General features: G+C 39.7%; 1 protein-coding gene across 1 annotated transcript in view; it reads left to right on the forward strand.

Moving 5' to 3' along the window:
- Positions 1-685: 685 nt before the first annotated feature.
- Positions 686-14,726, forward strand: part of LOC135233338 (homer protein homolog 1-like) — a 54,174-nt gene continuing 40,133 nt past the window's right edge. The window contains exon 1 of the mRNA XM_064296766.1: positions 686-1,760. Within this exon, the coding sequence (XP_064152836.1) occupies positions 1,756-1,760 (5 nt within the window). The 5' untranslated portion in view covers positions 686-1,755. The remainder of the gene's footprint in view (positions 1,761-14,726) is intronic.

The raw sequence follows: 14,726 nt of genomic DNA on the forward strand, positions 1-14,726 counted from the left end.
GGCAGAGTACAGGCTTAATAGAGTCGCAAGAACAATGTCTCACAATGAGGAAATGCAGACTGAGTCCTTAAGTAGCCAGGAACTGATTGAAACATTAGTTACAGGTGCACTTAATGAGCAGGTGAGGTTGAGCACAATGAGCAGGGCTGAACTGGGCGTGGCTGTGACAATTACTTCATTTTGAATGCAGTAACTCACACAAATACCAGTTAAATCAGTTACATTTAACCATATGATAAGCTACTGTTGATAGTTTCAAGTAATACGACCATCACAGAAACATAGCCAAGTTGCTTTTATTCATAAAATAATTTATGCTTCCTTATTAAGTCTTCACTCATCGTTGATCCCAGCTTGTCATTTGAAAGCGCCTCTCAACCTGGAGAAAGTGAAATAGTTTGAGTCAAAATGTGTCTATTTTAGACAAAAAGAAGGAAAAATATTTATTTGTGGATCCAGTCTAATTCTTAAAATATCACAGTAAGAACATGTCCATGTTCTAATTTAAAGACCTATAATAGCGTTTATTTTTCCCACGCAGTGCTTCCTGAATAGAATTCACGTCACTACTTTACGCCAATGACATCAGTCCCAAGAGCGCACAGTGACGTCAGTGCGGAGGGTGGCGTGGTGACGTAGAGCAATTAACACTGTCAGTGACCAACGGGTAGTTACAGCGATGTTGACTGAGAGCGGAACAGATGTGACTTGTGAACAGTCGTAGCAGCAACGTTCAATATGTTTGCATAAAATTAAGTTACTGGTATAAATAGCCTATATCAAATGTTCTCCCTCTGTACCTACCTCATTCGAGCCTTGATATGCGTAGGATTCTATTTTTATATTGAATAAAGGCGAATCCACATTGCAGTGATCTAGTAAATACATGGATTGGTGCGAAAGGATTAGGTTTTTGGAAACCGAGGAAATAAAGCTCATTGCGAAGGACAATTTGATTTATATTTTCACACGGATGTTTTATTTGTTTGCTTAGGCAATTTGATTTTTACATACCTCTGAGACTAAGTCTTTTGATTGGATGGAGATATGAACCGCAATACGAATGAATGAGGAATGGCAATATAACCGGCTAACTGAAAGTGGAGACTGGAAAGAACATATTCTTCTTTCACGGGAATAAAACTGCGCTGTAGCTTGTTACGGTCAGCTTGTGGCGTCAGGTTTGGAAAGTAAATATCAGAGGTCGTTATGAAAGAACGCGGAGTTGTACCTTGTGTTTCGGACTGAGTGGATATTTAAGGGTCATTTGGAGATCAGACAAGGCAACAGCGCGAACAGTCAGTGCACCTTTCCAACGAACCCAAGCGCTCCCGTTCATTTTGAGAACATACTGCAAGCCTACTTTGAAGATTGCTTGCGTACCATCGGAATTGAATTTGAATTTGGTTTCAGAGCAAATGTCTTATATGTAGCGCATTTGTGGAGAATGCACAGTTCCGAACGAGAAACGGACATGATCTTTTTCTGTGAGCAAAACAATGAATATTATATTCAACTTTAGCACCATGTTCCTTGTCAAGTCCCGATACTCTTCCGAGAATTTGGTTGGAAGCCGACGACATTAAATAACTGAATTGAAACAGTCATGTTTTACTGAAGGAAACCGAATCTCATAACATCCCTTAAAACCCAAAGCGACATACTGGAGGAAATACGGTAGCTTATAGTTCTAAACTAAGCAATCGTATTCATTTCACCAACCGGATCATTATTTTTCTAAAGATAAAAGCAAGCATGGGGTAAGTAGCCGACTTACGACGTTTACGCATATTTGTGTATTTCCGACCATTTATTTTTCTATTATGAGATGGAGCGTGTTTGCTGATATTCATTACGACAGACAAATTATTACAGAAAGATGAATGTTGTTTAACTTTATCTGTAGCCTATTCCTTACACCATCCAATTTTTAAGCGAACAGCTTTTAATACAGCTTTGTGTGTGGACTCGACCAGCTCTGTAGTAGGTTGAGGTAAACGTATTGCCATAATCGCCAACAGTGACCCACTGAATCCATGAACAATAAATAAATAAATAAATAAATAAATAAATCGAAGGGGCATGTCCTGCAGTAGCCTACATTGCTGAGGGCAGAAAATGTATCATCTTATCAAAACATCTCTTGTAGCCTACCGCAGATACGCCTTTCGACATATGTAGCCTATGCATAATGGGCCTAATTTATTTAAATATAGCAATTAAGGGGATGTGATCATTTGAAGCAGAATTGCATGACACAGTGACCTGTACTGTCAGAAGCACCACTTAAATACATTAATCTGAGGAGTTTGTTCTGTTTGGACAGTCTGTCATTTTTGAAAAGTTTTGTGAGCACCGTCTTTTTGATGCATTTTTTTATGTTTGAGTATCCTTTATTCTGTATTTGAATATTTGAATTTCTGTTGAATACCGTTTACTTTCACTTAAAGAGCAGCTTTGCTAAAACGGAGTGCTATGCCAACTCAAGTGGAGATAAATGTTTTGAAAAGTAGTTTTCAGATAAGGTCAAGGAGCTGATGTGAAACTTGACATGCAGCTCAGTGCCTCATCTGAAACATACGATTGATGGAGAGTTTGTTCAGTATTTTACAATATATCACATACATTTCATTGGTGTGTGTGTGTGTGTGTGTGTGTGTGTCAGATAGCATTTTGATGTCTGCATGAATCTCCCTTTAGTAAAGAATCAAAGTGACAGTTATTTCTAAGCAAAGCAATACTAGAGATTTCAGGGCACATGGAACCAGGAAGCTAAGTCTCCTACAACAGAAGACATAGAAATAACCTCACATTTGGCTTTCCATCCAAAAATATTCATCTCCAGAGAACACAATTCAATAAAACATAAACTGACTGAAAACAGACATTCATAATGGTTGGCTTGAGATCCAACACCAACAATTGCATAGCGAGTAAAATGGAAATATTTCTTGAGTAATCTATTAAGAATGACAAGCAAAAAAATGGATGGAAATGATTTTTTTTTTTTAACTCCTAGAGCCTTTACAATCTGGTTGTTTACCGAGACTGCAGGCATGGATATATAGCGACAGTTTTATCAGTTGCAATTGTAGTTACATAGCCATATAAAAGATGCTCATTACTGGAGGACAGAGCTGTGGAGCATTATCCAGTTAAGACTCTCTATTCTCTCATGTTTTAAGACAGCAACTATCTGTGATCTGCACTGCTCGCGCAAACATTCTCGTGATAACATCATATGAGTTTTCCGTCTCTTCCGACCTCGTATCTCGTTGTATTATCAGTGAAATGATTGCACGTGGGCTGTGGTTTCGGGAATTTCGCAGATACAAATGCTTTTTGCGGTACCGAGAACATCGGCCGTGTTTTTATCAGGAAAATGTAAGATAGGGTGATGGCGAGGTGATGCGCTTGGGGTCGGATAGAAAGGAGAAAGCATGATAAGAATAAACAAATCATTGGATATTGGTTAAAAATCTTTGCATGTTAGGATGATGATGCTTGTACATTTAAGGCATGACATCAGACGAGAAATGAGAGATCAAGGGAAAAGGCAAAGTGTTGAATAAAGAGTTTTGATTTAAGAAACAGAAATGGGTAAGCTAATAATATATTACATGTTTCTAATGCTGGTGGCCAATGCAGTCAACCACAAGAGTTCAGCAGGATGAGAAAGATCAAGATTTAGAAAGTGAAGTTTGAGGAGACTGAAGGAGTCGTTGATGACAATCTCTATGAACAAATGAAATGACAGCTTGATGAGCTGTGCAAGAGTCAAGTAATAAGGGATACAGTACTTAGTATCAACATCCTGCTATTTCAGGTCTGCTTCCAGATCTGGAACAGTGTAGGAGCTTTTTGTATCTTAAGACTCCCCCAAAGAGGATTCACTGGGAAAAGAAAACCTGCGGACGCCTTTGGTTCAGGCTCTCAGACTCTAATCCAGTCGTGTAGGAAAAGCTAGCCTACTTCACAATGAGAATCTCGTCTTTTAAAGTATGCCATTTTCTGGAACACTTACTTCAAAGGCTCCACGGTGAAGGGGGAAGTCAAAATGAGCTTAAACACAATTAGTGCACTGAGTTATGTTTTGCATAAAGATTTGGGAAGAGCTGTCAAGGTGGAACCTGGCGTCTGTGCGTGTGGTTCACACAGATGTTTCTCATGTCTTGATAACTCATATCAAAAGTATCCAACATTGGGCCTATTACACATGGGAGAAACTGCAGATTAAAGTCAGGATTCCTATGGGGGTTATTATGATGAAAACATTGTAAGTGCAGAACAGTAAATACATTTTAAGAAATCAATTAAAAACATTTCAGCAAAAAAAAAGAAGCCTACCCTTGATATTCAAGTATCCTTAGGGAAGCAATCTTCTATTGAGACCATAATTTCTGTATTTCCTTAGTTACTTGAGGTAATTGGGTTAGACAGCTAGTTTTAGTTAATTTTTATATTCCTATTACCATGGAACACTAGGCCATTTGATATTAGGGAGACTGAACAATCAATTTTTTTTAAGCAAACTGAAAAATCACGTTTTGTAGTTTGTTTTCCGATGTATCGATGGTTGCTGGTTTTAATTCACACTATTGTTTTTATTTTCTTGCTTAAGTTCATGTGTTATCTCCTGATTTTACAATGCTTCACTTTTGCATCTGTTTTTAATGCATCCCATGTTTATTACTACTCATTACATTTGATTGACTAATTGTATTTTTGATTATTATTTCTATTTTAACCATGCCACATTTTTTTCTTTATTTTCTTTCATGTGCAGCGCTTTGGGCTGATTTTTGTAAGATGAGGTGCTGAGCAAATAACGATTGTTATTGCTCATATGTATGGCGTCCCCCAAAGAGCAAGGATATTATTTAAGCAGAGTATCATAGCCCCAGAATGATAAATATAGCTTAGTCACAGCTGCAGAAATAAAAATAAATAGAACATTGCACAATATGCATGTTCATGTTGCATCTTAGCTGAATTACAGAGGAAATGCCACGTAAATATGTACATTGAAAGATGGGCATTCCTTGCAATTTAGGATGCTTTAAACAATGAAAGAATTAACCCATCCACTGATTGTAGTCAGGTACAGATTACAGCATTTTTCAATATTTCACAATCTTTTATCACAACTGGAGAGGGTGTCCATGGACATGCAGGCTGTATGTTTCCAAGGAGACGAGACAGATATTGGATCGCACGCTATATTGCACAGTGAGCCTTGCCATTTTTAGCCAAATATGCTGTCTGTTAAGTTAAAAATACACCATCGTCCGTTGACTATATTTTAAAGCACATAGAAGCATAGATTTATTTACATTTACAGCCTGGTGGGATCAGGGCATTATGTGGGTGTTTAGTGTTCATAGGGATGGTGCCTTCCAAAATGACCCCTGCCCCCCATGTTAGTGTTTAAAGGCACCCTGCCTTCAGAAATGGCAGTTCTCTGTGCTTGTGCTGGTGACAGGTCAGCGTGTTGCTGACTCTGCGTTTTCCTTCGCGTCCCACCGTTGGCTGGCTGAGTGGCTCTCCGTGAGTTATGGTCAGGAGAGTATCTGCGCTGTAATCCAATAGGCCTTGAAGCGAGCCTCCCTGCTCAGTGTATGGGGCTGAGGCGGCAGATCGCGTTCAGCGTTGGTTCAGTTGCTGGGGCAGTTCCAGTGAACCCACTGCTCCTCGGTAAACCCGGCTGCTCGGCTCCCCTGAAATCCAGCGGGCTGTGGACGCTTCTGCTGTTTTAGGAAGGCCGAGAGCCCCGCTGAATTGGAGACAAGGAAATTATAGTTGTCAACTTGACACTTAGACTCTTATGTAACCTTGCTGTTGAGCAAACCACAGCATGCTGAATAACAATTATGCATCATCTACATCTGTAAAACTGTTTACTGTAAAAAAAAAAAAGAAATAAAAATAAACTAGGTAATTTATTTACTGTTATTTAATGTCTTTTTAAATACAGGTTTAATTCAAGATGCATGTTTTATAATAAGGTCATAATACAATAGAGCATGATAAATTTATGTTTGTTGCTTCTATGAAATTAGTCTGTATTGTCCTAATGGCCTTTGCACTAGTGTGTTGACTTTAGTTGGCCATGTTACAAGATTAAGTTCAGATCACACTAGAGATCACCTCTGCGGTATCTACTCCTGTAAACTCTGGCACCAGTTATGAATAGGGCTTTAGTGAATCTGGTACTTTTATTCATATTTTATTCCCGCTCAATTTGTTCCTATCCTTGCCTTGATTATATGTTCTGCAGTGGGGATTACCAATGCGGCGTATGCAGAATTGTTATGATCTTAACACGTCTTTAACAAACCTTCAGATTTAAAAGAGGCCACATTATACTGTATCTGTGCTCGTTTGTCTCTTGGCCCTAGATCACTTTGCATATCCCTTAAAACCAATGAAGATTCTGTCTGTATACACTCAATTAGGCACTTGTGGTCATGCTGGTGTAGTGAATGAAGAGCTTATGTATTCACATATGGGTGGCAGTGTATTATGGGTAAGGAGGGCTTGTAACTTAAAGTGCATAGGTTCGATTCCTGGGTTGGACACTGTTGTTGTACCCTTGAGCAAGGCACTTAACCTGAATTGTTTCATTATATATCCAGCTGTATAAATGGATGCTATGTAAAAAAAAAATAAGTTGTGTTAGTTGCTCTGGATAAGAGCGTCTGGTAAATGCCGGTACGTAACATTATTTAATGTTCTCATGGAGTGGCCTCGCGGGGTTTGTTTTGTAAAAGAGCTTCCGTAGCGGTGTTGGGTGTGCTTGTGTAATCGATTCAGAATGCGCGTGTCATCTCAGGTTACGGTAGTCCTCTGGGCAGTGGCTTTGGGCATGTTTCTGCTTTTTTAGATCTACTGTTCCCGAAGCCTCAGGTATCACTTTCGATTCTCTGATAACTCATCTAGAACATGCCGTCCGGCGAGGGCATCCCTCGAGATAATCAACGAATGAGATTAGCTTATTCTATACCGAAATCTAAACCGAGATTAGTGTCCCAGAATTGCTGTTATTCTCATCACTTGTTTTTAATACACTGGACAGACAGATTTTCAATTTCCCAGGGATACATTCACAGCATATTAATTTTAAGCAAAAATATGTAATGGGTGACAGAATTGTGAGGATTTAGTGTTTGGGCTTATTCCTCTGAATGCTTCCAAATGCGCTCGCGTGTGTGTGTGTGTGTGTGTGTGAGTGTGCCATCCACACAAACTCAAGATTCAGAATTTATTCAAATTAAATTAACCTCTTATTGCATTTGACTCTGGATAACAATGCTTGACTTTCATTCACTAATGTAAAGGTCATGAGTAGCATAGGAATTTGAATATTGCATTTCACAACCATGCAAAGATTTTGTCCTCTGTTAGGACTTTTTAAGTCCTAAAATGATAGGGAGAAGGAATTAAAATTGTAAAAAAATAAAGAAGAGGAAGCACTGTACTCTCTTCAACTATAACAGTGCACACTGATCCACATTGAAACAAATTGCAATTGTATTTATGGAGTTAAGGGCAAGCCAGCAGTACTGCAGGTGTGTATCACTCAGTAGATTCCAGTCGCTCCTGATATTTTATTAGTTTCTGCCTGGAAAAACGTTTTACACACTTTCAATGCAGTCTCCCATCCCTTCTCCACACCTCTGATTAATATCACTCACACCATCACATTCATACACACACGCATGCACACACACACACACACACACACACAGTCATATGCACTCACACACTTGCACACTCACACACACCTGTATGCCTCGGTTTGGCGCTGCCACGCGACGTGAGATGAAACCCCGGCTAACGCTCGGCGATGGCTGCCGCTCGGTCCGTGTCGTAGAGAAATGGCCTCGCCTCTCTAACGAGTGTTTCATAGCTCTGCGAGGGGAGCCTCCGAGTCCCATTTCCCTGCTCAGTGGCTCGGCACAGCGCAGGGACACACGGCACAGTTTCATTAAGGAGAGTGAAACCTCCACCTTTTCAGTGTCCTCAACAGTCTGTGGGGTAGCAGACAGGCACACAGCTCCTCATAGTAAAACTGTCCTGTTTTATTAGAAACCCTTCCTACCCCTTCACTGTACATCAGGTGGTCAAGTGCTTAGTGTTGGAAATTGAGTGTATATTTATATTGAGATGTACTGTGTGTATTTATAAGTTGGTATATACACACAGAAAGGCACATATCCCCCCACACACGCGCATACACGCACACTCGCACGTGTGCTCGCACACACACACACACACACACACACACACACAGCCCCGATAGAGAAGTGCACAATCACTGCACTCCCTTTGTATTACCCACGGCAAGGATAAATCAATTTAGGGCAGCGACTTTGCCAGGAATTCATTTCATGGGGCTTCGGCTTAGCACAATTAGCCCCCTCCCCCCCATTGCAAAAACACACACAAATGCCTGGTGTCCTGTATATGACATTAATATATTTGATTAATGTGATTAAAAATCGAATTTACTGCAGTACTAAAATAATAATAAAGAAATCTGTTTCCTACATCCCACACCCAACCTAGCTGTCTTGACTTTGCACAGAAAGAGTCCAGTACCTCCTCAGCTGTCTCTCACCGTATGAAGTATTGACAGAACAATTAGCTGCATTGTCTTGTGAGTAAAATGTAACTTATGGGAACTGTCAGTTTTTTTTTTCTTTTCGTAAATCAGTCTTCATTGGTAGAGTATTAACATCTGTTAATGTAGATAGCTTTGCGTTATTTCCTGCCTAAGTCATAAGGCAGATGTTATTTGGAGTGTTACAGTTCCATCACACAGAGATGCAGGCATGAATTGTGCTGTGACAGAACGTTTGGCCGAGGGTTATTTCTGAACGCTATATTTGTGGAGCGCAACTATTTATAAATGGGGTTATGTTCATGTACTTATTAATAATGTGCTGATATCCTGATGTAAATCATGTAAATGTAAAAACGGATGCAAAAATTTTCAGATACATTTTTGAACTTACACTATTTCGCTATATATTAACAGAGGAAAACCCATTTCAATGATTGAAAAAAAAAGTTTACGTATTTTTGTATGACTGGGGTTCATGTTGTATGCTGAGTTGTATGTTGGTCATTTTTTAATGTGCTTAGTGGAAGTTAATAATAATATGATATAAATGATATAATCTGAATGGATAGAGTCAGCATCAGGTGATCCTTCGCCTCTCATTTCCAAGAGAGGACCATGAATTGGTCTGACACAGGGCTGTCAATAAATCATTTCATCCTGTCAATAGTTTAATGGCACAGAAAATGAACTGACGTCAAATGAAAATTCAGCACAATCTCGTTTGTGGATTTTACCATTGATTTTTTGTAACCATTGTCTTTTTTCCCATTTTGTCTCACTAGATTTCATTCAGCCTGATTGGTACATGCATGTGAAAGGCGGGGCTGGAAGACATTTAATTCGAGCGGTAGCTCTGTCGGTTTTGGGAGACAAGAAACGCAGACAGAAATAGATTATCTCCGCGTTTAAAATTATCAGTGGTGAGGCGCAGTGGTTTGCGTGCCGGACTCCTTCACCAGATAAATAGGGTTGCGGGTTCTAAGCCAGGTCTGAAACTACGCTTTCGCCTCTAGAGCCAAAGTGCTGAACCCGAATTGTTCGGGAAAATCCCGGCCGTACAGATGCGAAATGTATGCGCTGGCTGTCGCCTTGGATAAGGCAGTCTTCAAAAAACAAATAAATAATGTATTGTAATCTTTCTGTCCTCGCAGTGACATTCCTGCTATGTGCGCCCAGCCGATTGCGAGTTTCTGTCTCTCTCATCCTGGCTGTGTTTAACTGAGCTGTGTTAGTATGTGGGCCAGTGAGTGGGTGGTGCAGAAATCTCAGAGGGCCCAGTTGTCAATAGCCTTTCGGTTTGAGAAGAGGGGAAGGGGGGAAAGTGCAGAGTTAATGCCGCCCACACACTTTTTTTTCTGACCGAAACCAAGCAGGCTTTGCCTGTGCTTCTACGATGGGGACATTTCTGGGAATATTCTGGTTATCTGAGAACAAAGATGAGTAAAAGGTGTCAAACATAATGGTTTTCATGAATGTTAGCATAGTATGTGCTGGGCAGTAAGTTCAGTGGACATATTTTCCTTTAGTAGGAGCAGTGTTTTTGCAAATTGTGGCATCATTTACACATCCCTTGTGAGAATTACAGAAATGGCTATGGCTATCATGCTATGCGATTATGTTTTTCAGTCAGGAAGCTGTATCGAATCTTGGTATAAAGCTTTTTTTTTGTCAATACATAGCTTGACCACAAAACATGGAAGATGAATCTCCCTCACAGTACTAGACTCCATTAAGAAAATTAAAGTGATATTTTGGGGTCCATAGAGACTTTAGAACCTGCTTTAATAGAAGGACGATGTGGGGAAATGGCAAGACTAGTGGACAGCCCCACCTCATGGCTAGGCTTAAGTCATGTGGTTGTTGTCATGGTGATAAGGAGCTAGCCGAGTTTTGTATGCTGATTGGGGCAGTGTACTGTCATTCCATCGGATACAGTGTTTCTGTCCTCCAAACCACCTACTGAAAAATTAGATATGAAAATCAACCATAATTCAGAAGTGAAGCCTTAGCATCTTATATGTGGTTACTCAGTAAAAAAAACTGAGATAAAGTAAATGTACTGTAAGTAATGATATAACTGTATTTAATATGCCCTGTGATAGATTGGCCACCTGTCCGGGGTGTATTCCTGCCTCTCGCCCAATGCATGCTGGAATAGGCTTCAACACCCCCCTTGACACTGACCAGGATAAGCGGGTATAGATAATGGATGGACAGATGGATGTATTTAATGCGATCAAATGTTTATAATACAGCAAAAACATTATTGTAGACGAGAATAAATCTGATGATACGACACCCTCAGTAACACGATGTGGAGTGTAACAGCTTGTGGCACTCGTAGTGTCATCCAGAGTACAGGATAGGCCTCGTTTTAAGGGATTGCAAAGTGCCACTAACAATTTCTGAGATACACTCAGGCTGAGACGGGCTGAATGGGAAAGATCACTTTAAGTAAATGCTGGCGCAGTGAGAGGTAGAGCTGTGAGAGAGACGGCAGTTGGTTTCATCGCCGTCCGTATTGTGCCACATAACAATGCTGGCCTTTCAGCGTGCGTTCCGAAATGGAGGCGTCGTAAGAGCTTGTTCTCGTTCCTGTTGTGTGAAGCGGGAGTACGAAGAAGCACGCCTTTTACAGCCGGACTCAAGTCGCTGTAGAGCTTTAATCATTGCGTGGATATTACCTTGGGTACTTTCTTTTTTAACAACATTTTTGGGATCTTTTATGTTTTTCCCCTCCTTTGTGTCGGTCCAGCTTTCACTGTAGACTTGTCCCATAACTGAGCTGCTGCCTTTCAGTTCACTAGCATGTAAATCTTCTGCTACACAGGAAGTGAACCTGCCTCATTCCACACTGAAACCACCTGAGGGTTGGTCAGCTGCTACAGCAGGTACAGTTCGCTCCAGATGTTCACTGTGATTGACTACCTCACTCACTGTTGAGCCCCCAAGCAGGGGGAGTGCCTAGCGGCTAGATCATTTGCCAAATTTGTGCAGTTTCCTTGGGTGGATGAATAAATCCTGGTGTTTACTCTTTTGATATTCCCACTTTGGTGAGATCAGAAAAATGATCATGAATTACAATTACTATGTGCAGATTTGACATATTTCAGTAATGAATACAGTAAGTCTGTTTTTTCTACCTTGAACTACTTGATATGTGTGCAAAAATGGGCTACTAATATAGGGCTAAGGACACCTCTTCCTCCTGGCTGACCTACTCTCAGATATAGGGCTGGACAATATACTGCGGGCACAGGTTAATTTGTGCAGGAAACTTCTCCAGCTCACCTCAGGTACTGCCGAGCTACTGAAAAGCTTGGTCTGTAGAAATGTGACTTTTTCCAGTGAGACTGCAGTCCCTGACATGCAGCCATGCTGTTCATTAGACGTGTTTGATTTACCCCTTAATCTGTTCACCTGGCGTTCGTGTCTTTGATAGGCCCCCAAACAGCTTTTTTAGCTATAGACTGCTACAACAGCAGTTATGTAATATAGATTAGGTTTAAATTGCCTTTATGCTTGCTGACACAACTTTCATTTTTGAAGTGAGTAACAAAAGCTCTCCTCAAATTTTTGTTTGTTCAAAGCGTGACCATTCATTAAATCACCTTTGAGTATTTCGGTGATGGTTTAGACCTCTGTATGATTAATGACTCTGGTGCCTTAAGTAAGAGCTGATAAGTTCCCGTTCTGTTGAATTAATTAACACCTCGGCATAGAGGACAAATCCCATTTAGGGATGGAGCATTCCCGTGTGGCTCCGTATTGCAACGTCTCTCCCTCCTTCTCAATGAACTGGGTGTCAGGCTATACAATTAAAAACTTGTTAATCCCAAGTATCCATCCATCCATGGATAGATGTATGGACATCCCAGATCCTGTGCAGGCAATAATCTCAAGGAGGACCAGCCCGAATGGAAATTAACGAGTTCCTGTTTAGCTCTGTGTTGCATTGTTAGTGCTGAACGTTGAGTACAGTGGTAGCTCAGTTTTAAAAATCAGCTTTTTTCACAGAGGGCCGTGGGTGCCATTATGAGTCCCAATGATGAGATAGTCCTCCCCCAATAAGACCAGAATCCCCGGGCGAACTGAAGAGACGGGCTCGGCACTGGGACCTTGGGCTTTTTAATGAAAGCGTTTATTGCTGACACGTAGGAGGCAGGAGTTTGCATCATCGCAGATATGTGCTGTACGGTAATTCATCCCTCCTCGCGCTCCAGGGAGAGGAAAGAAGCCCAGCTGCATTGTGGGATTTTTCATTGAGGAATCAGAAACGGTGAATAAGGCCATTATCCCCATATTATCTCTGTGGAAACTGGAATATCTCCTATAGCCAGTATATCAAACCCTTGACTGATTTAACCGGACATCTCTCATGTTTTTAGGTATGCACTTAATGCATAGTTGCTTTTTTTGTTGTTCTTTATTTTTGTCATGCTGAATACTGAATCTTATCCATTTTTTACATGCAGAAATCCCTATAATTTAGTATAGTGGATCTGTTACTTTTCTTTACTGTTTGTTTTGTCAAAATATTTCTCAGTATCAAATGTGGATCTGCAGTGTGCATTGCCCAGTGTCTTTTTCAAAAAGACTCATATTGTAAAATGGTGATTCTGTGACTGAAATGGCCATCAGCCTGCTGTGAAGTCCCACCGGTTTACTTCTGCAGTATTCCCTAGTGCGATGAATTTTTTAACAAGCTTCATGTGACTTTTACCAATCTCATGTGAACGTACTATTTTTCAGTGAATATTTTTCAATGGCCAGAGTTTTCTAAAGACGTTGTTGTATATATATATATATATATATATATATATATATATATATATATATATATATAAAAAAAAATAAATAAATAAGTTTATGGTTTTTGTGTAGAGTTGTGGATAGATTAAACATCTATATTCATCCAATTGGTTTTCTAAGCACTACTACATTTATCTCTATATTTTTAAACAAAAACAATGTAATATTTGCTGGCATCATGTATGATACTTTACTAATATTAACACAATTTATATGCATAGATATCGAACAATTCTAAGCTAGCCTCTATGTCCAATCAACAGAAATAGGCTATATTACGGAACTAAGTTGGTGTAGCAGATTTTACGGGGGAAAAAATCAACTATTCTTTGACTGGTAAGAACTTAACGTGTATATATTTTAGTCTCTCGGAAAGAAACCCAGATATCTAAAATATCTAAGCTAGCAACTGTATCCTAGCAACAGAAAATTCAAGATTTATGTTGAATTTGTAGATGTGTGTGTTTTAATATCCAAAAACAGTATGAGCTCTTTTGTAAGCACAATGAGGGACTCCAGGATATGGATTATAGACTTCTAAATAAGGCCAGGGTTAAAAACAGGAAGCCCATGGGCCTTAGCATGGGTATGAGGTTGTGCAGCATAATTCACAAATATCCTCTCTCATTTCTAATTGTAAATGACCTTGGAATCACCGACCTTCACTGTGAGACAGTACATATGGAGAATACGGCCATTATTTCTGCTCCAAATTCTGTCATTCCGGTTGTTTATTTCTGTTTATTTATAGATCTCATAAATACGGATTGTCACAGTTATAGCCTTCCCTGATTGCTTTTTAAAATTCAGTCATAATAGTTGCGTTTCAGCTGCTAACCCTAAGCCTAGATAATTAAGACAAATGTTTCTATTTTCCATTTTTATACGCCAGGGAAAAAATAATGGATGTTATGCTTTCTTTTTGCAAATGACATCAATTGTAATTTAAAATATATTTTTATGCATTCAGCTGGTGGGTGAGGAACATCATGTCTTCTTGTGTTTTTGTATTATATTTTGCAGGTTATTAGAATAAATAGGCTGATACCATAAAATTTTGTATGATTTTCTTTGCCTCCTTTATCAACACATCATGTGTCTAAAACACGTGACTTCATGGTGCTTCAGCACCTTACTGTTTGCCTGCGAGTCCCCAAGATGAATGCTTTCATCTGTGATCATTAGGAATGCACTGAGATATTTCATGAAATAATCATTTCAGCTTGCAAACTGAGTAGAGAAACCAGGATCACTTGTCTGCATTCTATAAATACATAAGAATGTCTGA

Source organism: Anguilla rostrata, chromosome 10, assembly GCF_018555375.3.
Source record: "Anguilla rostrata isolate EN2019 chromosome 10, ASM1855537v3, whole genome shotgun sequence".
Classification (NCBI taxonomy): domain Eukaryota; kingdom Metazoa; phylum Chordata; class Actinopteri; order Anguilliformes; family Anguillidae; genus Anguilla; species Anguilla rostrata.